At 43.3% G+C, this 25495-nt stretch overlaps 3 protein-coding genes across 8 annotated transcripts; 2 read left to right on the forward strand and 1 right to left on the reverse strand.

The window, feature by feature from the left end:
- Positions 1-3251: 3251 nt before the first annotated feature.
- Positions 3252-11996, forward strand: LOC105355668 (P2R1A-PPP2R2A-interacting phosphatase regulator 1). Of its 5 annotated transcripts, none has more exons than XM_078930525.1 (10): positions 3355-3646; positions 3725-4084; positions 5051-5126; positions 6825-6881; positions 7236-7282; positions 7356-7413; positions 9244-9308; positions 9385-9461; positions 9556-9640; positions 9720-11996. In XM_078930525.1, exons 2-10 carry the CDS (start codon positions 3996-3998, stop codon positions 9829-9831), a joined length of 666 nt encoding a protein of 221 aa, XP_078786651.1. In that variant the 5' UTR covers positions 3355-3646; positions 3725-3995; the 3' UTR covers positions 9832-11996. The 5 variants fall into 5 exon arrangements, with proteins under 5 accessions (XP_023818211.1, XP_078786652.1, XP_023818212.1 ...); XM_078930527.1 differs by having other exon boundaries at positions 9385-9443; XM_023962443.2 differs by having other exon boundaries at positions 3252-4084; positions 9385-9443.
- A 6676-nt stretch (positions 11997-18672) lies between these two features.
- bacc1 (BPTF associated chromatin complex component 1) lies at positions 18673-21582 on the reverse strand. 2 transcript variants are annotated; one of them, XM_004076663.5, is made up of 6 exons: positions 21262-21582; positions 20670-20764; positions 20093-20194; positions 19240-19457; positions 19059-19163; positions 18673-18968 (listed from the first exon to the last, which is right to left on the reverse strand). In XM_004076663.5, the coding sequence occupies exons 1-6, from the start codon at positions 21280-21282 to the stop codon at positions 18904-18906; spliced, it is 606 nt and encodes a 201-aa protein (XP_004076711.1). In that variant the 5' UTR covers positions 21283-21582; the 3' UTR covers positions 18673-18903. The 2 variants fall into 2 exon arrangements, with proteins under 2 accessions (XP_004076711.1, XP_004076712.1); XM_004076664.5 differs by lacking the exon at positions 20093-20194.
- On the forward strand, positions 21483-25119 carry rnasekb (ribonuclease, RNase K b). The gene is made up of 3 exons (XM_004076665.4): positions 21483-21869; positions 23025-23107; positions 24643-25119. Exons 1-3 carry the CDS (start codon positions 21792-21794, stop codon positions 24785-24787), a joined length of 306 nt encoding a protein of 101 aa, XP_004076713.1. The 5' UTR covers positions 21483-21791; the 3' UTR covers positions 24788-25119.
- The last annotated feature ends 376 nt before the right edge of the window (positions 25120-25495 follow it).

Raw genomic sequence — 25495 nt, forward strand, 5'->3', positions numbered from 1 at the left:
AAACGGAAATAAACGTTTTCCCAAAAAAAAAACATAAACTGATTGTGAGATCAAAATTGTTTATTGAGACAGTTTATCATTGATTATCCTTAAAAAAATATTCAACATTTTAACTCACAAAAAAGCTTTTTCAGATTGCATTTTTTGTGTCTGGTCCTGATTCACGACTTGAATACAGAAATAGTCAGAAACTCATTTTTAATCTTAATTTCAAAATATATGTCAAAATGCCACAAGAACATGTTCAAAACACCAAAAACACAATTTTCATTGGAGTGGGTCTTCATGAAAACTAATAATTGAATTCAATTTAATTTATAAAGCACAATATCACAACACAGTTATCTAAACGGGCTACAAAAACATAGAATCAGTCAATAAATATGTACAGTAGCAAATAACTAAACTAAACAGACAGACCCTGGACCTCCCTGCCTTTAGACCCTCCATCTGAGTGTTATTCTGTGTTATCTATGCTTAGTAGAGTACAACCGCGACCCGTTTAGAACTGCATTTAGACAAAGTACACTGTTAAAGTTTTCAAGGGAACAAGGCATTGTTCGTGTAAAGCTATTGATTTAAGTGGATTTATTACAGTGCTCTGGCTTCACAGCAAGAAGGCCACTGGTTTAATTCCCAGCTGGGGGACCTGACACAGAACATCAAGGGGGAACCTTTCTGTGTGGAGTTTGCATGTTCTCCCCCTGCATGCATGGGTTTTCTCCGGGGTCTCTGGAATCCTCCCACCGTCCAAAAACATGCTTCATAGGTCAGTTGGCAACTCTAATTTGTCCATAGGTGTGAGTTTGAGAGCGAATGGGTGTGTCTGCGACAGACTGGCGACCTGTCCAGGGTGTCCCCTGCCTTCGCCCATAAGTGGACGGGATAGGCTCCAGCAGCCCCGTGACCCCAAAAGGGACAAAACGGAAGAAGATGAATGAATAAGTAGTTTTTAATAAATTCAGTCAAACTTAAATGTCAGAAAGGCCCAACTTGTAACCGACTTGGACTAGTTTGGACTTGTTCTGCGAGTGCTCACAAAGAACTGCTTCTATGGACTTTGGTGGACATCTTGTTGGAATGAAAGTTATCCAGCGTTTTTTGTGAGTCATGTTAATTTTGACTTTAATAACCTATGTTGTATTCCTTATAATGAAAGCATATTTCTGTAGTTCACATTCAGTTTGTTTAAAAATATTGATCTGTAAACTTGGTCAGCTAGTTTTAGCATTACATGAACACTGTGCGTAACCAAGAAACGGTTTTTGTGATGCTTTTAGTCTTTATCGTGACTAAGTTAAGCATTGGGTTGAAATAGCTTTAAAAAATGACCATGTGTTTGTTGTAGGATTTCAAGGCAAACCCAGACACACAAGAAAGAAGTGTTGAGGAAAAAGATTTAGGTAAAAACTGAAAACACAATCAGTGAACAATTATTGCTAATTATGTAATGTTTGGTCTATCAGTGGAGGAATTTCCACAACCTGCAGAGTTTGTTCAGTAATAATAAGCATCTTTTTCACTTATGGCTTTTATTAAAAGTTAAGTTATTACTTTTGTAGCTTTGCGGTTCTGCAATCTGTACTTGTGAAAGTTGGGATTGTGTATCTCCGTGGGAGGGAGGACGATGTCCAGCTCTGTTGGAACAACGTTCTGGTATCGGTTTTTATATTTGTGAACCCCAGGATGGTTGATATCATCACATTAAAATGTTAATTTTCAACCCAACACAGAAAGACTTTGATGTCTTCTAGATAAAAGAAGAGTTTTACGGATGCACATCTGTTCACTGGAACCATAATTGAGATGGATCGTTGTTTAATTCCCAAAAATTTATTACGATTAACAAAAAATTATTCATTTGAGGTGATTTTCAGTCTTCAATTTCAAGTCAGACAATTCAAAGTGGTGATGAGAGCAGACCATTCGAATCGCCTTCACATTTTGATGATTGACAGTGTCGTGAAAAGTATAAAATCATTTTCATCAAAATGTTTAAATTCAGTCTGGTTCCCTCTTTGGGAGCCATGAAAGAAAGTTTTAGTCTGGTCCATAACTCCTCGTGGCCCAGCAAGCAGATAAAAGACATAGAAACAAGTATTCAGCAGATGCATAGATGCTGTCTTGGTTTTCCACTCTCTTATATTCAAAACTGATACACATGCTAGTTTTTTTTTTTAAAGATAATTTCCAGGTTTCACATTCCCGTTGAATTGCCATGAGTGCTCTTTTTTAACCCTTGTGCTATCCTATGACCCCACCCTTACATTGACGTGTTCTCCCTACCATGACAAAGGTGGAAAGATTTCATGTCATCCAGGGACAACAGTGAAGATCGCAAATCATCGAAGAAAAAAGGTTCAGGTCTTGTGAGGTCTAGATGACCCATCTCCCAATGTTAAAGTGTCTAGGATAGCACAAGGGTTACACAAGATGGAAGTTCAAAATATATTTGATGTTTTGTGTCTTGAGTTGCAGAAACTGCCCTGGATGGTTGGAGGCAGAATGAAGATTTTCCTCTGCCATGCACCAGATGCAGCAAGAATCATCAGGAGTTCCTGTTCTTACAGACATTAAGGTTTTTCAAGAACCTGCTGTTTTTGGATCCACCAAGATGCCAAAAAACCTTTGAAGTTTTTTAAAGGCTTCAGTTCTCTCTAAATTCTCAGTTTTTGTGGTATTATTTTAAATGTTGACAATTTGACTATTGGACTAAGTTGTCTGTTAAGTTAAATTTGTCATAAGTCTATTTAGAATTTTAAGAGTACTTTTAAAATTCTAACTTTGCAAACTGAATAAATCTTTTCAAAATAAAAGACGTCTTTTTATTTCTCAAATTTTTTTAAGTCCTAAGAAAAAATGTAGTTTGATCAACACTTATATTTTGGAAATTCACTAAAATGAATAAGTTTGAGTAAAATAATTTTAAATTTGCTATATACAATTTATTTTTATTAAATACTACCAACTTAAATGTAAAATGCTTTAAAAGTATTTTTTCTCATTAATTGTGTTGACTTATCTTGATATGTTTGGATATAAAAGTCACTAATATTAGGTTTTACCACATCACAATTCCACTTTGTTCAGTAAACTACAAAACCTTTTTTTTTTACTTTTTTTATTTTTGTAGTCTCTCGTTAATACTAATTGTTTAGGATGTTCTTGTTTAGAAATAAAGCCCATATTTAGTACTTTCACTGATGGAACCCGTAACTCATCAGGTTTCCTTCGGTTTGAGCTGCAGATTTCTGCAGAAACTTCACTTTCTCTCCTCCACTTTCCGTGCTGCAATCTCTCCTCTGACCGGCGGGCGGCGCTGTTTCTTCAGTTGTCGAACTACCGCTTTTTGCTGAGGGACTTATGTTGTCAAAATCTTTAAAACTGTTCGTTTTTCTTAATCCCGCAGCCCCCACAGAGGTCTGCCTGCTGCTTCACGCGACTGTGAGGCCCCCTTACGCCCGTGCGGGAGTCCGGTTCGGCCGTTTCTGGACCCGTTCGGTGGTTTTCTCCTGTGTAGTTGGAGGTTTGACTGCAAAACAAGTTAGCTCAACAGCTAATTGTAAAAGTCACGTCACCCGTACGGAGTCGCTTTAAAAGTTTCCACACAGAGAAGGAACGAACGGAGAGAGGCTCCGCTTCCGAGGTAACCAAACTTTGTCTCCGGTGTTTTGGGTAGGGCTTCGTATTTTCCCTCGACTTATGCCGTCATTATTTTACGTAGAAGACGAAGACGTGAAGCGCATCTGCGCGGGGGAGGGGGTGCATGTCTGAGGAGCCGAAATTCGGACGCGGACTCTGTGTTTTAACGGTGAAAAATGCGCTAGAGGGAGCACAGGTTCGGGCTTGAGTCCCCTGACTCGGCGGTGCGTGGTTTCCTGCTCGTGAGGCCTGCGGGTCGGGCTTCCACCGGGCTAGAGTAGATCCCCTGACCGACGTCGAAGGGTCTGAGTCCGGCAGGGGGGGCCGTTACCGACGGGCCTGTGGACCAAACGATGGAACGGATGGAAGTGGACCAATGCGCAGGCGCAGGAGGCGGGGCTCTTCGGAGATCGAACAGCGCCCCCATGATCACAAATGTCAGGTCAGTGGAACTGCAGCCTCACGTGAAGACCCGCCAAAAAATAAGAAATGCAACTGGTATGTAGTTGAATTATAAAAAGAAAATTCTCATTTCATATTTTGGTCACAAGGATGCTTATAAAGAGCCAATAAACAAATGAGGTATTCATTTTATAATGATTAACATAATAAATAAATAAATTCTGATTTTAATATTATTTATGTATAACTGTTTTTTTTGTCTAATTTTTTTAATCATTGTAGCGTTCTTACGTTCTTAGAACAAATTTCATTAAACTCTTTCTAAATGTTTTCAAAATTTGTATTGACTTTTGGAACAGATTTTTTAAAAACGGTCATACAAATGTTCAATTTTACCTTAAAATCTCAGTGTGATCATCTTTAAATCTGTTGTAAGCATTCCCAGTGGACCTTTAATTATGATATGCTGATTTTAGCTTAAATTAAATGAACAAAACCTGTGTTGTTTTCTGTGACATAGTGTCTACAGAGCAGCAGTACTTCATTAGTAATTCACCTGTGAGCTGTGGGCGGTACCATTGGCACAGAGCAACCCCACTCCCCGTCCCCCCCCCATTGCAGAGACTTTGGAGCAGGGCTCCGGTGTAATTTCGGTTTTACTAATAAGCATTTTTCTTTGTCTATTCCTGATTTACAGTGATTTAAATAAAGAAATACTCAGAAATGCATGTTTTAGCTAAATGTCCTTTATGTCCTCTATCATCAGATAGATGACACAAGAACATGTTTAAAACACCATTTTTATCTGAGTACTTCTTTATTAAAATGTGCATTTATTCCTTGCCTGGAATTTTCTGGAGCTGTTACATTGAAACCAGGGTGGGTCTAAAACTGAGCCCGGGTCCACTTTTCCCGAGGTGGATCAAGGTGGACTGTAGCTGATGAAGAGTGAAGAAGCCTCTCCTTCCTCCTCATCTTCTAATACAGATGTGTTTTGGTTATTCAGTGATGGGATGACCGTCTTCAGTCCCGTGTCGTTGGCCCGGTTCCGACGAAGCAGTGTGTCCATCAACCCATCTAAGGTGTGTAGACGTGTGCTCCCCCCTTGAGTTGTCTGCTGGAAGTTAAAGGTGTGCGGGTGGGACGACTTTATGGAAAATGTACTGTTGTTTTCAGAGTCGGAGGTGTTTACTATGGTTTAAAAATGAACTTTGAGGCTTTATTACCTAATCGCTTCTGCTTTATCCAGTTAAAACAGCAAACTGTAGACTTTTCCTTAAAGGGCCTATGCCATGTAAAGTGTTTTATAATGTTGTTGGAAAAAAGCTCAGGAAAAAAAGTGTTCTTTAGTGTTCCAACGGTAATATATTATCATATGCATTGATATTGTTTACTATGGAAGGCTTAAGAATAGCATAGTATGGCCATTTAAAGCGGATAAATGTTAAACCTAGAAGGTTTTTCCACTTTAAATGTGATATTTGAGTTGCTGAAATAATCATGCAGATGTACACTTATCTTTGCACATTATCGTAACAACAGATTGGATAGTTGTGTTTTGACCACAATGGTGATGAACGTATCCGAGTATCAACAAGCCTGCAGCAGACTGGGGTATGTCCGCCGTGTTTTCAGTCCGGGGTTAGTAACCCGCTGGACGTTGCCCTCATCACCTCCACTCTGGATTCGTTTCTCCTGCTGCTCTTTCACAACAGCAGCTGAGCTCCATTCCCAGAATGGATTCTGCTGTTCGATAGAGTGTTGCCTTCTTGTGTTTAGAATGTGATGAATTCTGAAATGGAAATGTGAATTATGGAAATGCAGAGGGTTGTGTCAGGAAAGGAATCAGATATGAAACCAAAACGATCATGCAAATCACAAACTGAACTACCGGGTAAGCAACAAGGATCACCATGGTTGCTGTTGACCTGCAAGAAGTTGGTGGAAATTGTACACCTGTTGGTAGATGAAGGTAATGAGGAAGGTGCGTTTGTAGACAAAGTCAGGAATGGAGGACTTTTGCAGGGAAACTAGAGTTGGTGTTGGCAAGAAGAATGGTGCATCTCCTGTGTGTTCAAGGGAGCAAAGCTTATTGATTGGGGTCAGGTTCAAACTGTTATATCATAGTGTGGGTGGAAAGAGGAAAGAAGGAGTAGTTTGATTAGAGTGTCCTGGAGGTGAAGAGAGGGTCAGAATCTGATGCTGAAAGTTAAAGGTGGGATGTTGAATGTTGTCAGGAGCTATGACCCCCCAGGTAGGAGGTGAACTAAAGGAGAAACCCTGGAGGGAGGTGGATGAGGAGATTCAGGGAGAGAGAGGTGATTGGAGACATGTGGATGAAGGAAACAGAGGAGAGGAGGAAGTGATGAAGACGTTTGGTGTTCAGAACAGGAATGCAGAGGGAGAGACGGTAGTGGACTTGCTAAAAGAAAACAAATGTCAGTGAAGATATAGAAAAACACACGGTAATTGTATATTGTGCGCACAGATGTTGTAATCTGAAAGAGATAAGTGATTTTAAAGGTGTAGATGAGGACAGCAGAGGATAGTGGTATGAGGATGACTCTGACAAAGCGAAGAGGGCAAGAACAGAAAAGAGGACCAAGAGGCCGAAGCTGAAAAAGAAAGAGTCCTGTATGGCTTGAAGGGAGGAGTGGAAACAGAGATGGATGTTGGAAATCTGTCTCCATGGTCTGCTCCAACCTCAGAAACCCATCCTCACTTCCTGTTGTAGCTCATGCATCCGCTGGTTCTTGATACATTCTCTGTTTCCTCCTCAGACCCTCCCCTTGTCTCCCTTCTCTGTGAGTGGAGACCGGCCTGACCTGAAGAAGCAGGTGAGATGGGGAACACTTCCTGTTCCTACACTGTTGGTGTGGCGTCCTTATTCCTGGAGTGACATTCTTATCGTAGATCTGACTGTGACTGTCGACCTTGTTGTCAGAACCTGCTAACAGAACCTGCTGTTAGAATCCACTGACAGAACCTGCTGTTAGAACCTGCTGTTAGAATCCACTGACAGAACCTGCTGTTAGAACCTGCTGTTAGAATCCACTGACAGAACCTGCTGTTAGAACCTGCTGTCATAACCTGCGGTTAGGTCCCACTGACCTTTGATAATATTGAGTTAATTTTCCATAGAAAATTAACAGCTCAGTCTGAGGTTCTAACACTTTGTGTGCTTGCTTCAGGAGGAGAACATGGAGATGATGATCAGAGACGGTCTGCGCAGACGAAGGTAACGCAGACGCAGCACAGCTGCACGTCCACCTCCACTAACGCGCTAACCGCCTCTCTCGGTCTGTCCCCAGTCCTTCCAGTCTGGTCCCAGTCTCTGCTGCCAGTCAGTGGCATGAGCACACGTCCACGGTGAGTCACTCTACTCATCTGTGAGGCTCAAAGCAGGATTAATGAAACTCAGTTTTGGATTAAAACCAGAACCAAACCCAGAGGATTCTGTTCCACATGAATCCAGTTCAGAGAGTAAAGATTAGTGTTAGGTCTCTCATGTTAAAAAAGTAAATATAGTTATTAGTTACATCACCCGGGAAATAATTCAGTTAGTAATTTAGTTACTGCATCTCAAAAGTTATTTGTTACTCGAGTTTTAATTTTGTGTTAAAATACGGCAATTAATTTGGTATTGTTCCTCAGCCCTGCAAACATAAACTACTTTAGCGCAATAATGAATGAAAGTGACACCGCTAGTATACTGATATAGTTCTACCAATGAAATTATGTTGTTTACCGTAAATCTCCCAATAGTAGCCCCAGTGTTTATTCCAAAGTGTTTGTTAGAGACCGGCGTCTATTGGAGACCAGTCCAGACAGAACGGTGATGGCTTAGGGGTTCATTTTGTGGTGAGATGTGGTCACAAAATGCAGACAAAAACACCAGGTGAACATTTCAGGATTTAATTAAATCTATTGTATTGTGCTCTGATTGGCACTGGCTGTAAATGTGTCTTTTCTCTTTAAGCATCAATCCTCTTCACTTTCATACAGATAATTTTCCTGGAGACACGCCCACCTTTCCATCACCTTCTGTGTGATTTTTAAAAATGATGATATGTTAAATACAGAGAGGAAGTCATAACATGAAAACATCAGATAAAAAAAACAGTTTTTCTAATGAACTCCTTTTCATGTCGTCTGTGAAATGTTTGATTTTTAATCCCAAATGAATTGGGGGGGGGGGGAACACTTTTGTTCCTGATTCTGCCTCCAGTTGAATCGTTTTTTCATGAAATCGGAACGAAAACAGCCTAAAAACACTGTTAGAGACTGTTGATAAAGTTTAATTCAAAGTGAATTCATGTCATTGCATTTATAAAATACAGTTTATATAAATGTTTTATGAATTAATTTTGTTGCATTTATCTGCCACATCTTAAATTCCTGCCCGTGAAAATATAGTCTGGCTTTAAACCGGTCTGTGATCACTAGGCTGGTTCTAGGCTAGGCGGATTATATATACAACATCAATGAACTGTGAAAAACCATATCGAAATTTATACTAAATAATTATAACGGCATTGTAGCGGGGATAAAAACAAGTGGTTAGATTACTCCATAACTGAACTTATAACACCATTAGCAAGGCATTTCATTTTCTTCAAGTCCTGTCTAGATTAAAGTCCCACTCTGTTTGTAGCGTCCTCTGTGGTCCTTCAGTTATGATTATGCCAGTTTTAATGCCAAAATCCAAAAACATGTTGCTTTGTAGGACTTAGTTTCTGCAGAGCAGCAATAGTTCATCAGAAATTCCCCTCTGAGCTGTGGGCGGGACCGTTGGCCTTGGGGAAGTCGCCCTAACTTCCTCTCATCCATCTGTTTACACTCTCTCCCACTAGCTTACAGCCCCCCACAACCCCAACCTAACATTAACAGTTCAACAAAACAGGTCATCAGTTTTGGATCTATCCATCGTAGAGTTCAGATCCAGATTCAGAATGGATTTTTTGTCTGCTCCTGATTCACAATGATTTAAATAAGAAACACTCAGTAATGCAACTTTAAGCTATGTTTACTTCATATCGTGAGAAAAATGGCACGAGAACATGTTAGAAAAAACAAAACAACGATTTTCATCAGCCTGGGTCTTTCATTATACAAATTCCAGTTCCGATGTTTGGGCGGCGTTGGTTTGGACCTGTGTCCCGTTTTACTCTCATTTTGGTTTTGTCCTTCCTTCTACAGTGGTTTACACCCCAGGACAGCAGCGTCACGCCAAACTCGTCTCCGAGTCCCACACGGAGATTCAGGTTGAAACACAAACAAATGCTTTTATTCTGAAGCCCCTTCCTGTTTCGCTGTCCTGACGCGTGTGTTGGTGTCCAGCAGGCCGGCGGTCGGCGGCGCTGTGAGGTGGCCTGCCCTGGCGCCACTAAAGAGGAAAGGTGAACACGCAGGGACATGTGGGTGTGTGTGTGTGTGCGTGTGTGTGTGTGTCGTGTTAAGGAGTTTGAACTGGAAACTTAACATGAATGAAAATCTGTTTTTGTCCTCCAGGGGGGGTGGACTCAGAGGGGCCCCCAAAGAAGCTGTTTGTTGCAGGGGTGACTGACCCCACCCACTGTAGCAGCTACACTGTCAGGTGAGGCTTACCTGATTCAGTCACTGTGCTTCGGATGAAACTCGACCGTTCACCCTTTGCTTCCTGTCCCCCCCTTTAGTGTTTCTCAAACAATGACAGATTCTCCTGCAGGAGGTGCCAGTATTCAGCCCCGCCCCTTGTCTCTGTCTCCCGCATCTTCTATCACCCCCCACCCTCACCCGGGACACTGAAGCTTCATCTGAACTCGGGACATTTCTACGACGTCACCGTCCGCTCCCATCACTGACAGTACCCCCCCCCCCCCCCCCGCCTGTTGGCTTCCAGACCCCCCCTCGTCCCTCAGATTCTCACTGTGACTCCACCCCATTTTGGTCACGCCCACTGCAGGTTATTCTGAACAGTCAATTGTTTATATCGCGTCGCACATGTTTTTCTAAAATGTAGTCAGGCAGAGGTGAGAATCATGTGACAGCAACAAGTGTTATCAGTATTAGGTTCTTCGCCACAGGGGGCGGAGCCTGTTGTGTCTTTGTATCTGAGGTTTTGATCAGATGGACAGCTAACGTTCCTGGACTTCCAGACCTCTTTTGCTTTGGTTTTTGGACCAAAGCAAAGATGTCTGGGGTTTTTGATCGGAACAGAACCGTGAAATGTTCTCTGACTGACAGCGGTTGAAGGGGAACCGGGTTTGCTGGTGCTTCTAGGAACAGAACAGAACCCGAGGTTCTGTGAGGACCGATATTGGGAAGCCTTCATGGCAGAGGATCCTAAAGGATGCCTTTATGAAGAACCAAACAGAGCAGGTGTGGTGGTTGATGCCAGTCAGAAGTTTGAAAGCGGTGGTTCTGTTTGTGGACCGGAGTCCGCTTGTATCAGTGGACTGAACTGTTACATGTTGATAGTGTTTGTAAATATGAGTGCAGTCACTTTTGTACATATTTCACCTGCAGGATTCTTCTCCTCTGCGGTGCATTCAGACTTTTCTCCAACAGAGAAGTTCTGACTGGCTTCCGTCAGCCGCGTGGAGCGAATGACATTTGGGCGCCGTGGTCATAAACTAAACTGGACGGAAACTGATCTGATTGGGTTCCCTCCAGAAATGAGCAGGTGGTTCAGGCGCACATTTTTGAACCAAACTGCAAGTATCTGGAAAACGAGCAGGCAGGGTTATGGAGATCGAGGACCAGTGTGGAAGACCACTGTTCCAGTAGCATTACTGACATCTAGTAGCCAAGCTGAAGATGGCAGTGGTGTGCAACATCGCCCCCTGCTGTTCAACCACAGATCTGAGCATTATCAGCCCTCTGATGTAGAATTCCATTTAGTAGTGGTTGATTTAACAGGAATAAGCAACACAATTTTCTCATTTTGATCTTGTTTTATCAAAGATTTATTTAGTTAAAGGATCTGTTCTTGGTTTCCTGGTGCAGCTACACCTCCAGTCAGAGTGAACCGGAGCAGCAGGAAGCAGCTTTTTCACGCCGGTTTGATCCTCGTGATCAGACTGTGGATTCTCTGCCGAGGCTGCCTCCTTTGATCCTCATGTTTAAGGCTTTGCAGGTTCACCTGAGGTCATGGAGCTTCTTCCAGCTTTCAGCACCTGCTGCTTCAGAGAACGGCCTTAAGCCAAAAATGCACATTGTTTCTGAAGGTTTTGACTCTTTGAGCGTTTCAGACGGACATTTCCTCTCCTTCCATTTGGTCTCAAGTTTCACCTTTAGATTTGGACCATAAATGTCCTCAGCGTTGAGGACGTTTCACACGGACAGAAAGCCCAACCCTGCTGATACCAAATGGATCGTGCAAGTTAGACCTCCGGGTGATTCTTGTTTGACCTCGTTGACGCTTTGCTGTGACGGATGGTAGCAGATCATTTTTTTAAAGAATGCACATTTTTAGAGATGAAGTATCTGAAAAGTTTTAGAGCTTTTCTTCTAACTTTAGCGTTTAAACCAAAACCAAAGGTTTCCTGGTGACAAACATGTTTGCTGCTTCATGCGGCTCGATCTGCTCTTCTGTGGAAAGATCAACTGACCAATCAGAGCAGGCCTTTTTGACATATGTCTGGGCTGGGGATGTTTCTTTTGTTTGTTTGTTTTTCATAGCCGGAAAGGTTTCGGCTGAAAACATGAGGATCTTCACAAAGGGAACTAAAGCACAGCAAGCTTTCAGTGTTTCACTGTAAATATTTCACTTTTTCTCTATGAGACAAACCATGTATTTTTATGCAATCTACAGAAGTGTACGAAGTGTTCATTCCTTCATGAGCTATAAAAATGACGCCGAATTACTGTAGTTTTCAGAGATGATTCCCATACGCTATAAAAATTATATATATATATATATATTGTATATTAAAATAAAAAATAAACCTGAATCATCAGACAGAGGAAAAGAACTTCCTTCATCTTTGTTTGACATTGTTTTATTAAATCCCAATTATTCCAGAGATCTGGACCATCCTGGATTTACCCAACGACAAAAACCTGGATCTGGTTTCACGCCTCCAAAACTAACGGCTTTGGCTGCTTTCAAGTAGTTTCTCCTGAGATTTGGGGTTTTTAAAGTTGTCCAGAACTGAAAACGTTGTAGTTTTATGCAGATGCCACCTGGATAATCAGTCTCGGAGAGCCAGAGGAATGTCGTTTCCTGTGAAGAAGCTGAAATATCCGTGTGTCAGGGACCGCTCGGCTGAGATTGAGCCACAGGACAAAACAAAGAGGTTTGATTTTACCCAACACAAAAAGGGCATGGCTCTAAATTCAAATGGGGTCAACTTAACAAAAAGGTAACTGAGAGAATCTGGAACAAAAGCTGAATCCAAACTGACCCCCCAGCAGGAAACAGGGAGATTTTATACTTGCTGATCAGACCAATGACACAACAGGGAGGGAACTACAAATACAAAACATGACAAGCCTAAATATTTACTAAACTTTAACAAACAAAAACCAGTTGAACATATTTCCAATTGCAAACAATAAAGCATAAACTCTGTCTCCCCCCCTCCATCCTCTCCGAATGGAAGTTGTTCAGCTCCTGCCTCCCCCCCAGCATCAGAGAGAACTCAAACGAATTGCATTACTCAAAACAAAATGAACTGAATGTATGCATTATGCTAATTTTGTTATGTAATGTGTAAAATCTAAAAAAACTGTGTGTACAAGTATGATGTATTCAGCAACAAATGTGAAGAAATATAAGACAGAAGCTCAAATGATGATGCATTTGCAGCCTCTGCAGGACTGTTCTTTAAAATGATTGATTTCATTCTCACAAAGGACCCCAAGTTTAACAAAATAAACACAAACGTACCACAAAAGGCAAACTCCACCTCTCACAGCATCCAAAATGAAAGGATTGAATTATTGGCCAAAATTGTATTCAATAAAATGACAAGGCAGATTCTGCGGTTTTGCATCAAAGGTGATGGAACCAGAGACGGATGCCATGTGGAGAATCTGTCAATCATGAGGGCCTCTCACCAAACACAAACCAACTTACAAAAACAATGCCAGGCGTCCAGCTCTGATAAAATGACACACGACCACAGACAACAGAATTGGATTTATTAAAAGCACACATTTGATTCATATTTTCAGGGTTGGTTTGTTATGCAGCATATTTCTGTGTTGAATTTGTGTCATTTTGACTGGATATATTTTTATGGAATAATAAGTTATTTAAGGTTTAAGATGATTTATTCCAGAATATAATTTTCAGTTATTTTTATTCACAAAATAAGTTTTAAAAGTTTAGTTTTATTGTGTTCAATAAAAGTTAATCCTGTTTAGCCCGCAACCTTTTGGATTGTGGCCCCCTGAGGAATCGGGTTTGACACCCCTGACGTGTGGACTTAATGTAAACGTCTCATGAAGAAAGATACCAAGTGGAGATGACCTCACTGACTGAGCCTGGACTCAGGAATGAGACCGTGTCAAGGTTATTTCTGAAAATATATGACGGTTTTTACAGTCAGAAGCCCAGTGCGATTTCTCGTGAGGAGAGCCTGAATTCAATTCAGTTCAGTTTTATTTCTATAGCCCAGTATTACAACATTTTGTTTTATATTACAACACAGTTGTCTCAACAGGCTCCTTTAATTGTACAAAAAAATAAAATCAGTGATAAAATAAAATAGGTAAATGCTAAACTAAACTGGGCATCCCTGACCTTAGACCCTCCTTCTCTGTGAGGAAAAACACCTAAAAAAAACAGATTCAAGGGAATAAAAAGAAGGAATAATGCAAGCGGGATCCTCCCCCAGGACGGACAGGCGATGTACCTGAACTCTTAGGCCGCCTTTACACTGCAGGTCTAGATGCTCATATCCGATTTTCTGACTATATCCGATTTGTTTGACGACCCGCTTACATCATCTTTTAAAAGTGACCCGTATCTGATGTTTGCATTTACACTATACAATGCTGAAACTATCAAACGTAGACATTCTTAGGACTACGTAGCAGTATTTCCGCCCTCCGCGGACCTTTTTCGGACTTTTGTGACTGCGGTTGTCATGGAGGCAAGGTGGCGACCGAAGGAGGCGATGTCTTGGGCGCTCCTGAGGGGATGCATGGGGGAGTAAAAATGAGGGCTGGTCGGCTGTCTTATGTTCTCTCTCTGAGTTTTGAATGAGGAAGTGTTTGCAGACGTGCTGTCCGAACAGTTTGATCCAAGTGTTGAACCTTTCCTGCGCGATGACTTCTCTTTTCCGAACGTGGTCAGAAACGCACGGGAGATTTCCTCGGGGTTCTCTTTTCCGTTCTGAACCCTCAGCCTCACCCAAAGACTCCAACACCTTTGGGGGAGACACCTTATTTTTAATTTACGGTTCTCCGACAGTCCCCCGCTCCGCGCTCACAGGAGAGAGGGGGGCTCTCTCCTTACACACACACACACACACACACACACACACACGCAAGCACGCGTGCGCGCGCTCACACACACAAACACACATGGTCCCCATCATACACGCCCCCAAAGAAATAAACGGCTTCTAGCCTGCTGTTCCATAGCATCGGTGTCCCGCTTCATTAGTTACCGTTTGCGTCCGGACCGGGACCGGACCGGACATAACAGCGGTTTCCAACTATGGTCTGAAGCATGAGGCTGAAAGGTAACACGCTGACAGCAAAATCAGCGCACAAAAAGCACCTTAATAAGTCATGTGATAATAGTTGGTGGTCTCCTGAGTTGCCGTCACTGACGTACGACTCGCATTTACTGGGGAATATCCGATTTGTCTGCTTACATGGCACACGCAAATGCACGTATCCAATTTGTTTCCGATTTATTTCCACATATGAGAGAGGCCTGTATCCGATCTGAGAAAAACGGAATCCATGCGCTTTTGTCCTGCTTACACGTTCACCGATCATATCCGATCTGTGCCACGTGAGAGGAAAAAAATCGGAATTGGGTCACTTGAACAATGCAGTGTAAAGGCGGCCTTAGAGAAGAATTAACTTATCTAACTCCGTCTGGGTTTCATCCAGATGGAGTTGGGGGACGGCTGGGGGTGGTAGGAGCACAGACTCTGGAGGGACAGTACATGAATCGCACTGCACAAAACAGAGACACGGAGAACTAAATCCTCAAGAATAGAGGAGAGGAGAAGTAAATGAGAATAGAGGACAGAACCCCAGTGCACCATAGCTACCGCAGCTTCAAACTTCTAGCAGCCTACTAACAACTTTATTGTTATTGTTCTGTTTTATTTAAATATGTTAACAGTAAGGTAAATATTCTCTGAATACTAACTAGTCTGACAATAAGCCTGTCCAAAGAGGAATGTTTTCAGTCTAACTTTGAATGTAGAAACTGAGTCGGCCTCTCTTACATGAGCTGGGAGTTTATTCCATAAGACAGGGGCTTGGTGGCTAAACGCTCTACCTCCAACCCTACTTTTACTAATTCTAGGAACCACAAGCAGTCCTGCATTTTGCGAGCGAAGTGTTCTCATTGGATGGTAAGGGACTATGAGGTCCTTAATATAGGACGGGGCCAGTCCATGTAAGGCCTTATAGGTTAACAGGAGGATCTTGAACTTGATTCTGGAATCAACTGGGAGCCAAAGGAGCGAAACCAACACAGGAGTGATGTGATCTCTTCTGCTAGTTCCTGTTAACAATCTAGCTGCTGCGTTCTGAACAAGCTGGAGACTTCTTAAGGAACTCTTAGGACACGCTGCTAACAAGGAGTTACAGTAATCCAGCCTCGACGTAACAAATGCATGGATGAGTTTTTCAGCATCACTCTTAGAAAGTATATTTCTGATCTTAGCAATGTTCCGCAGGTGAAAAAAGGCAGTTCTATAAGCCTGAGATATGTGAGCCTTAAATGATAAATCCTGGTCGAATAAAACCCCAAGGTTTCTAACTGTGGAATTGGGGGCTATACTTATGCCATCCAGGGAGACTATCTGAGCAGACAGAGGATCTCTGAGGTTTTTAGGACCAAGTATAATGACCTCAGTTTTTTCTGGGTTCAAGAGGAGATAATTAATTGTAATCCAGGTCTTGATGTCACTGATGCAGGCGTTCAGTTTCTCTATATTGTCATTCTGCTCAGGTTTAATGGATAAATACAACTGCGTATCGTCGGCATAACAATGAAAATTAATGCTGTGTTTCCTGATTATGTTTTCTAAAGTCAGCTTGTAAATCATAAACTGGATTTGTCCCAAAACTGAGCCCTGTGGGACTCCATAGCTAACTCGAGTGCAATGAGAGGACTGTCCATTTACATTAACAAACTGGTACCTATCGGATAAATAGGATTCAGATCACTGGAGGGCAGATCCTCTGATCCCTACGTCATGCTCTGATCTATGGAGTAAAATACTGTGGTCGATAGTTTCAAAGGCTGCACTGAGGTCTAACAGGACCAGAATAGAAAGTAGTCCCTTTTCTGAGGCCAATAACAAGTCATTAGAGACTCTGACTAGTGCAGTTTCCGTGCTATGGTGAGGTCTGAACCCCGACTGAAAGTCTTCAAAGTGGCTATTGTCCTGTAGGTGGCAGTAAAGCTGCTTAACTACAACTCTTTCTATGATTTTAGAAATAAAGGGGAGGTTTGATATTGGTCGATGGTTGGCCAAGATGCTAGGATCCAAACTGTTCACTATATCTGCCCCAAGCAGCTCAAAGGATCTCTGTCTGTCCAACCTCCCATCCTTATTCAGAATTGGGTTGCCCTGGTTACACGGGGGTTGAAAGATCTAAGGGATTCAGTTGCTGAGTTGAGCCGTTGTGTTTTAAACAGCGACATCACGAACGGGCTCCTTTCTGAGGACGCATCCCTTCTCCAGATGGCGGCACTGCAAACTTCAATGTGTAGGTCAAACAGACGTTAATTGCAGATCTAAAATCAGCAGTTAGAATGATAATAAAAGGAAATAAAGTATATTTATCCAACAGACAGCAGTCGTTTGGGATTTCATGTCCATTAGAAGGATCTTCCTACATCTGCACAGGTAATAGCCAGGCCTGGATCAGATGGATGAGTGGAACCACGGACAGCGACCTTCTGCGTGTGCTGGACGGTCTGAGATTCAGCAGCTAAAGAGACTCTGTCATTTCTGGAATTTACTCAGGACAAGGAAGCTGCAGGAAGATCTCAGCTCTCCCACTGGACACAAGAGCAGGGCGGTCAGCCTCTGATTGCAAAGGTGGCTATCGCATGTTTGACACCAACTTTGCCAGTTCTTGGGGAAGCCTGGTGAGCCGATGATCAGTGCTTTGCGTGGCAGTGAATCCTGCCTCCTTAAACAGGGGGTTTATTATTTTAAAGAGATTTGGATCTTTGCATCAGAAGTAATCTGAAGTTTTACAGCATGTTTAGATAGAAACGCTTCCATTCCTCTGGGGTCTGGCAACCTGCTTCTCGTTAGCAAACATGAAGGTTTCTGTTGGAATAAAAACAAACATTATTGCGTAAATAATTCATTTTTCTTAATGTAAGCATATAAATTACAAAAGATGTTATCCCCTGAACATTTTCTGACATGTTTGAGTGGTTTAAGAATGAGTTTTCTGATGTTCTAGTTTAGTTTACCCAGAAATCTCATCTCCACCATTAGAACTGGCTGTTCGTTTACCTGTTAAAGACCCCATTTTACCTTTGATGTTTATTTTCTGCAGTCTGCTCTTCTGTTCCATCTGTCATGCAGATGCATTCAGAGCATCTAGGTCCATCATCAGATCCAAGCGGCTGCTTATTCGATTACACGGCACGAGCATCCCGCTCTGTAACACTCTAGACACAGGAGGAACTTCCGTGTTCATGTCATGTCATTCTTGAGGGGTTTGAATCCATCAGCAGCTCGAGGTCTTCCTCTGCCGTTCACATCACACGCTCAGTCCTCATTTTAAACTCCTTTAAAGACCCACTTCAATGAGTTGGGTGTTTTTTGGTGTTTTTATCACGTTCTTGTGCAATTTGTCTTATGATGGAGGACATATGTGAAGAAAATTAAGATTAAAATTGCATTCAAATGTCTGTGAATCAGAGGCAGATGGAAGAAAGGCTGTTGGAAAAAGCCCGTAGCAGTGATGTAGCTGCTACAGTCGGAGGGCTACAAGCTCTCTGCTCCGCTCCATTCTGATGCAGACAAATAGATCCATGAACGTCTTTGTTTTCCTCGTCTGAGCTGGAATCTGGATCTGAACTGTGCAGATGGATAGTTCCATGTAAGCTAGCAGGACAGAGTGTAAATAAAGGGATCATGGGAAGTCGCGCCAAAACTCCTGCCCACAACTCAAAGGTGAATTTCTAATCTTTTGCTCTGCTATTTTTTGCTATTACTGCCCTGCAGGAGCCATGTCCTAGAAAAACATCACAGGTTTGTTGATTTTTTTCCCACTGGGAAGACGTTTACGATAGATCCAAACTGATGGCAGGAAGTCTTTAAAGCTTTTGCCTTTTATTTTGAAAGAGCATAAAACAAGGCAATATTTTAAAACCTGAAGGAGCAGAACCCTTTGGTTAAAACGTCTGGACATGAGCCTGCAGAGGACCTGCTGTGATTGTGTCCCACACAAGGAAATGAGCGTGTGAGCGGGCGGATCTTCATCTATAACTCCTCTTTATTCTTTATGATAACAGCGGTTCTCCAAACACAAACCCAGCAGCAAAGAAGACATCATTCTGCTGAAATCTAGAAACAAAAGCTCCAGCCGGCGTTCTTAAACCCAAAGTGTCCGCTCCACTCCGTGCTGGAGAAGATCGTGTCCTGCACGCCAGAAAACCAGAGTGCGTTTGTCATGATGTAAGCCTTGATCTCAGTGGGGGGGTGGGGGTCAGCGGGACAGGAGAGGCAGGTCGCCGGAGTTCATGATGAGGCTGGAGTCCAGGTTAAGACTTTCTGAGGAAACAAGAAACGATGGTCATTACAATGGTGTGAGACGGGTAACCAGCAGGGGGCGCCATTGGCCCGCTGCCTGACCCCACCAACCTTGGTCAAAGTTGAGCTTTTTGCTGGAAGAGCCGTCACCGAGTCCCTCGATGTCCACCAAGTCGCTGTTCACGTCCGAGTCATTCAGAGCGCTGAGCGTCACGTCTGCAGGAGCAACACAGCGGTCAGGAGGCGGGACGACGCCGTGCTCAGACCAGAGCTGCACCCGCCTCACGCCTACCTGCAGTCTTCTGTTTCTTGATGGGTGGGGCCAGAGGAGGGTTGTTCTGCATCCCCGTGGCTACAACAACCTGCGAGCTCGGCACGGTGATCATGGCTGGGGTGGCGGGCGCCATGGAAACCGCTGCTTTCTTGACGGTCTTCTTCGGGGATTCAGAGGAGATGGGGACTCGACTGTCCTCGTACAGCTTCCTCTTTACCGTGCTCTTGATCTGAGCGCTGTGGAGGAGCAGGACGAATGGCAGCTGTCAACCAATAAGAAGAGACTACAGACTAAATGAAGGCTTCTTTCAGATGTATGGAGATGTTTAGGACAGAAAGACTGAAGAAACCAAACAGGCGGAAAGGAGAACGACTGCTTCAGAGATACCTTCATCCCTAAAACTGTTCTCTTAGAGCGGAAAGGATCTGAAGGTCTAAGGTCTGGTTCTGAGCTTCGGTCCATCTGCAGCTCTTCTTCCTCTCTCTATGTTTGCTCAAGGCCATAAACCAACCTCCCTGCAGCTTTTCTGTCGTGTTCAGAAAGACTATCTAACCTGGATCCACTCTAAGTAACTGGCTGGAGGAACGAGAGGAGCTCTGATCTCAGGCAGGAACATAAATGTCTTTGTCTCCGTGATGAGGAAGAGTAGCTCTCAGTTCTGTCAGAATCTATCCCCCACCCCGCCCTGTCAGGCAGAATCTAGTTCTGAAAGCCCTGATGAAGGTCTTTGGTTCCTCCTGCTGCTGTGATCAGTGGGGTTCATGCAGACAGGGTTCAGCGTGAGTCTGGAGCAGGGTGCAGGTCTTCGTCCGGCCCGGTTCTGACTCTGACATGAGGCTCTGCTTAAGAATGCGACTGCTCTTTGACTTACACAGTGCGCTCTTTGATCACGGAGCTGATGTTGTTGAGGTCGTCTCCGAAGCGGCGCACCGCCAAGCGCAGCATATCAATCTCCGTCTCGGTCCATTTGGCTCTGAGGATGAAGACAGGTCAGTGACTGAGGACACGCTGAACCTCTGCTGATCAGTCTGAAGGCAGCAGGTCTGGATTTACAAGATCAGAGCAGGTCTGGGTCCATCTTTCAGGAGCTGGTCCTCCGATTCTCCTATTTCAAGAACAAAACAGTCCGGATTCCTCTTTCTCTCAAAGAGGTGAGGAAGAACAGCGCAGATTCCAAATGAAACTGTTTGGGGGCAGATCCACACTAGGTCTGGTCTGATCCAGAACAGGTTTTTTTTCTGATGCTCCAGATCATCCAGAGCTACAATTCTGGAACCATGCAGGATCTGCTTTCTGAAACCTTTCTGAAAACATTTTATACCAGAGAAGCTCAGACCCAAAACCAGATTAATCAGACCCAATCAGCCTGTGAGGCCCCGCCCTCGGGGGGCAGGTGAACTTCAGAACAAGCAGCACGAGCTAACCGGAGAACGGGCTAGAGGTCTCACCCTGCAGGGCTGGAGTCCGACACCGGGTGCAGCTGCATGGTAAGTTCCCCCAGCTTGGTGAAGGCCGCTCCAGCCGCCGAGAAGATCTCCCCCACCTGCAGACAAGAGCCGCTTTCATCAGGGTCCCCGGATTCTGGAGGCTTAGAGGTAGTTAGGTTTCCTCCTTTTACAAATGAAGGAGGATCCGTGCTTTTCTGAGTGAAAGCTGACAGGAGGAGGTCTTTCTGATGATACTGAACAACAACTGAAGGAAACTTTGAAGCTGAACTGTTGAACAAAAACAAAAAGACCTTAAATGGGTCTCTGTTCATTTCTATGGAGCATTAAACTGCTTCATATTTTCAAAACTATAAAACTGATCAAAACTAAAACCACAAACTGGATCAGTGGAGGTGTTCAGACTCGAAGAGGTGAAGAAATATTCAACGTTTTTATTTAATACAAATGTCATTCAGCCTCGCGCAGATGTCTTAACATTCCCGCTGCAACCTTAAAAACGCCTCATTTGCTTGCACGCGCATGCGCACGGAGCTGCAACCGCCATAAAGATAATACGAGTTTACGCGCACGAGACTCAGCTCACGCGGCTTACCTTAGCAGAGGCAGACGTCATTTATCCGGAGATGGTTGTGTTCTCAATCAAAACCACAACAATAAAAACAAAAACACGAAGAAACCCGTTAGCCACAATTAGCTTCTAATGTCGCGGCGGTGAACGGGCTTCCATGGAGGCTGCAGGATACTTTATCAAAACTGCGCAGACTCCGAAGAGGAAGATTTGTGTTTATATTTTGATATAAATTCTGAATATGTGGAAAAATCATCTAGCAGAAGAAACACACAACAAAGGTGGGCAGACAGGATGCGGAGGTTGATGTGCGATGACAACAATTGAGCGCCATTGGTCAATCTCAAAGGAAGAGGCGGGTCGGTAAAAGCCTGATTTGTGATTGGACGATGGATGGCTTCCGAAAACAGCCGAAGGATGACTAGTAAACCCGAACGGGGATGATCAGCTGACAGTGAGGCTACACTGCTCGTTCCTCATTCCTGGCTTCCTCAAAGCTTCGAACGGAGAAGAATACCCGATTCTGACATTCCCACCGACTCGCCAGCACGGTCATGCCGTCGCTTCTTTTCTGCGGGCCGAAGATGGCCGCGTGCGGGATCGTCATTAGCATCTGGGGGGTGATCATGCTGGTGAGTTAGCCTGACAGGAACACGACTGACTAATTCCTGGGTTATCGACGAGTCAACGATTAAGTCAATTTATTAAATAGACGATTTTACTTATTTCAGTTATTTAATAATAATAAAAAATATTTAAAAACGAGCACGAAAAAGAATCACGGCTAAAGACCAATAGCCAACACATAGGCAGGTAATAGACGGGTCCCACCAAGGCCACAGTGTAGTGTAGGCTCCAGCAGGTTAACGTGTAATGGAGATGATGCGTCTAATAACTGGATTCTTCATTTAAATGAACGAGAAGAGCATGGAAATTGGGAACAGGAGCGACTCTTTCGAGATCTGACTCACTATTTGATATTAACACATGTTCAATTGTTATTCTTTAGCTCTGTTATCTGGAGCTTTTACATTTTTTGGCCGAGATTTATGCTCTGAAGAGCATTTTATTGTTTCAGCACAGAAAATGTTAAACTGAGCAGATTATACATAAAATGTATTGACATGAAAAAAAAGAAGTATATCAGGAAAGTGGGGTTTTGTCAAGTACGGTAGTTTTTTTAATGTGCGTTTGGTTTTGTCGAGCAAACGTCCTCTGTTCCACTTCCCTACCGTGGATCACGTGACTAAAACTGGTGTCATGTGATGCGGCAGCGTGCAGAGGGGAAGGGGTTAAGACAAAAGGTCACAGATTTATGCAGCTAACACATTTATTTAAAGAAAAAGTCCAAAGATTCTGGTTTTAGACCTTAGATAAAGACAGTTCTGGTGAACGTCAACCTGCTGGAGAAGTAGACATTTGATTATCAGCTAAAGGTAAGAAGAAGCTGAAATAATTAAACAATGAGTTGTTTTACGTAGAAGTTTGTTGGAGAATGTTAAGACTACAAGAAAAAATATATATAGATATTTATTGTAAAAAGCTAAAATAAAATGCAAACTCGTCAGATTCATCAGCAGAGGCAGAATTGGATCAAGAATGTCCAAAAATGGTGGAGAAGCTCAGCTGTTTGGGGCAGAAACGGGTTCAAACCAACCTTCAAAGTTTGAAGTTAGAGAAAGCCCATAATCCTCTGAAGGTTTGATGTTAGGAACATCCCTGTTAGGAACATTTCTTTGTTGTCTCTGTTGCTGCAGTGTCTCACATTCTCCCCTCATGTCTGACAGGCTATGCTGGGCATCTTCTTCAGCACCAAGTCTGCCGTGCTGATTGAGGACGTCCCGTTCACTGAGGACGACATCTTTAAAGAGTGAGCGTCAGCAGGGCCCCACACAACCAGACCACGGGTTCTTGCACACACGGCAACATTTCACTGAGACAGGGACTGTTTATACCAAATATGTTGACAGTTTTCACCTGTTTTAAGGGCAGATTTGTTTTAAAAACTCCTTTACTGGAAAACAAAGATCAACCGGTAAATTGAGAGCTTTGCTTTTTGGCTCAGCTGTCTTTTCTCCACAACGGACCGATACAGCGACCACATAACTACGGACGCTGCTCCGATCCGCCTGTCAATCTCAAGCTCCGGTCTTCCCCTCACTCGTGAACAAGACCCCAAGATATTTAAACTCCTCTACCCGGGGCAGGGACACTCCACCCACCGAGAGATGGCAAGCTACCTTTCTCGGGTCGAGAACAATGGCCTCAGATTTAGCGGTGCTGACCCTCACTCAGCCGCTTCACACTCGGCCTCAAACCGCCTCAATACACGCTGGAGGTCCCGGCTCAATGAAGCCAACAGGACAACATCATCTGCAAAGAGAAAATTAAATCCTGTGGTCCCCAAACCACACCCCTTCCGGCCCCTGGCTGTGCTTAGAAATTCTGTCCATAAAAATGATGAACAGAGCCGGTAATAAAGGGCAGCCCTGCCGGAGTCCAATGTGCACCCAGAACAGGTCTGACTTACTGGCGGCTGTGTCAACCAAGCTCTTGCTCCGGTCATGCAGAGACCGAACAGCCCTCAGTAAGTCTCCGTGGACCCCATACTCCTAGAGCACCCTCCACAGGATACCACGGGGGACGCGGTCGAACGCCTTCTCCAAATCCACAAATGGACTGGAGCTTCAAATTCCGAACACAGAAATAAATAAAATTGCCCAAATAGACCTAAAATTACACAAGTTTTTACTATTTTACGTCTTGCACATTGCCTTTCTTATGCGGCTAGAAAACAATGGGAAAAGTTGGTAATCACAGGTAGATGTATGAAGGTTTTTTTGTCTTTTTCAATACTAAATCTTCCCTAATTGAGCTCTAAACACCATCAATTTGTCACAGGACATTATTGAAGTGATTCTGCCATTTTTAATATTTTTTAGAAGTTTTTTCACTTAATGTTATTACATGCCTTATGTCGTCTGAGTGCAGTTTATTATGCTTTATCAAGGGCTTGAACCCGTGTGCATTATTCTTGCTTTGATTGCTTGAAATAAGCCATTTTAAATTTCAAAAAGGTTTAGGGGACATTTTGGGACCTAAAGTATCTTGTACCTTTCACAAAGCTGTGAAATTGATCCAAAGTACAGAGAAAGCTGCCGTTGGCTCACAAATGTCCGCTAAGTCTTCTGTACCTTGTTCCGAATGAAAATCAAACTATAAGCTTTCACAGTGAGCACCGTATGCATATTTCCCCAATGGGGAAGTGAACCTGTGCAGTGACACCCTTTGTGGTACCTACTAGAAAGAATTCTAGTATTTGATCTGGGGAGGGGGCGGAGTTAGCAGATGGTTTTAGGGATTGAGTGTTCAAATGATAATCTGAGTGTCTTTCCTGTCCTGCAGTCAAAACCCCCCTCAGAACATCTACAGCCTCTACAACCAGGTGGGCATCAACTGCTTCATCGCCGCCGCCGTTTATGTGGCCGTGGGCGCCGTCTCGCTCTGCCAGGTGCGCCTCAACAAGCGACAGGAGTACATGGTGACATAAGGAAACGCACCAACTCCTCGGCCGGAGTTTTGGCACCACATACCCATCCTTCACCCCCCCCAGTCTGATGTTCAAGTGATGAAGATGAAGTAACGGGCAGTCAGGAGTTCCCCGTTTATTTATTAGGAATCTAAATGTTGTTGTTGTTGTGCGTGGACACATCCCATCATTCCCGTGAAGCCGAAGCTTGGACAAAACATTCCTCAGCTACTGCGGGGACGGCGGCGCTATGTCTTCCTCCCTGCTGCTCTCTGCAAACCTTCACCCTGTTATGCGTGTTTAAGTGATGACCGGTTTGTTGGGCTTGTCTGCAATAAAGCGTGTTTGTGAAAGTTGTTTCTGAAGATGTCTTTACTGGTGGAATATGATCCGGTTTAGAGGACAAAAATGTCTAAATTCAGTCATCTAACAAGGGCATCATTAAAAGTAGAAGGAGGATTTTTCTGTAAAAGGACACGAAAAGCTTGAATTCTGACAGCAAAGGAAGTCTTTACAAGACTGAGGTTTGATTAGAAGCTAAATGTTAAAACTTCCAGTTGAATAGACTAATGCCAAATTAGAACAACTAAAGATGTGGAAAAATCAAAATGCAATAATAATTAAAAAAATATCCTTAGCTGAAACTAGTTTATTAAAATGTTCTATAAGAATACTTGGTTAATACTAAGTGAAGTTTTTGAAATTTAATTTTACTATACTGTCTATATC

This window comes from Oryzias latipes, chromosome 14 (assembly GCF_053564925.1).
Source record: "Oryzias latipes strain Hd-rR chromosome 14, Olatipes_Hd-rR_3.1".
NCBI lineage: Eukaryota > Metazoa > Chordata > Actinopteri > Beloniformes > Adrianichthyidae > Oryzias > Oryzias latipes.

Bases quoted from the DNA above. Each gene is read 5' to 3' on its own strand.
- LOC105355668 (XM_078930525.1), top strand. From the start codon at position 3,996: ATGGAACGGATGGAAGTGGACCAATGCGCAGGCGCAGGAGGCGGGGCT. The intron at 4,085-5,050 runs GTCAGTGGAACT...TTGGTTATTCAG, and splicing joins CCCATGATCACAAATGTCAG to TGATGGGATGACCGTCTTCA. The intron at 9,309-9,384 runs GTTGAAACACAA...GTTGGTGTCCAG, and splicing joins AGTCCCACACGGAGATTCAG to CAGGCCGGCGGTCGGCGGCG.
- rnasekb (XM_004076665.4), top strand. From the start codon at position 21,792: ATGCCGTCGCTTCTTTTCTGCGGGCCGAAGATGGCCGCGTGCGGGATC. The intron at 21,870-23,024 runs GTGAGTTAGCCT...CATGTCTGACAG, and splicing joins TCTGGGGGGTGATCATGCTG to GCTATGCTGGGCATCTTCTT. The intron at 23,108-24,642 runs GTGAGCGTCAGC...CCTGTCCTGCAG, and splicing joins GAGGACGACATCTTTAAAGA to TCAAAACCCCCCTCAGAACA.
- bacc1 (XM_004076663.5), bottom strand. From the start codon at position 21,282: ATGACGTCTGCCTCTGCTAAG. The intron at 20,765-21,261 runs GTAAGCCGCGTG...TCTTGTCTGCAG, and splicing joins TGACGTCTGCCTCTGCTAAG to GTGGGGGAGATCTTCTCGGC. The intron at 19,458-20,092 runs GTAAGTCAAAGA...GCTCCTCCACAG, and splicing joins GTGATCAAAGAGCGCACTGT to CGCTCAGATCAAGAGCACGG.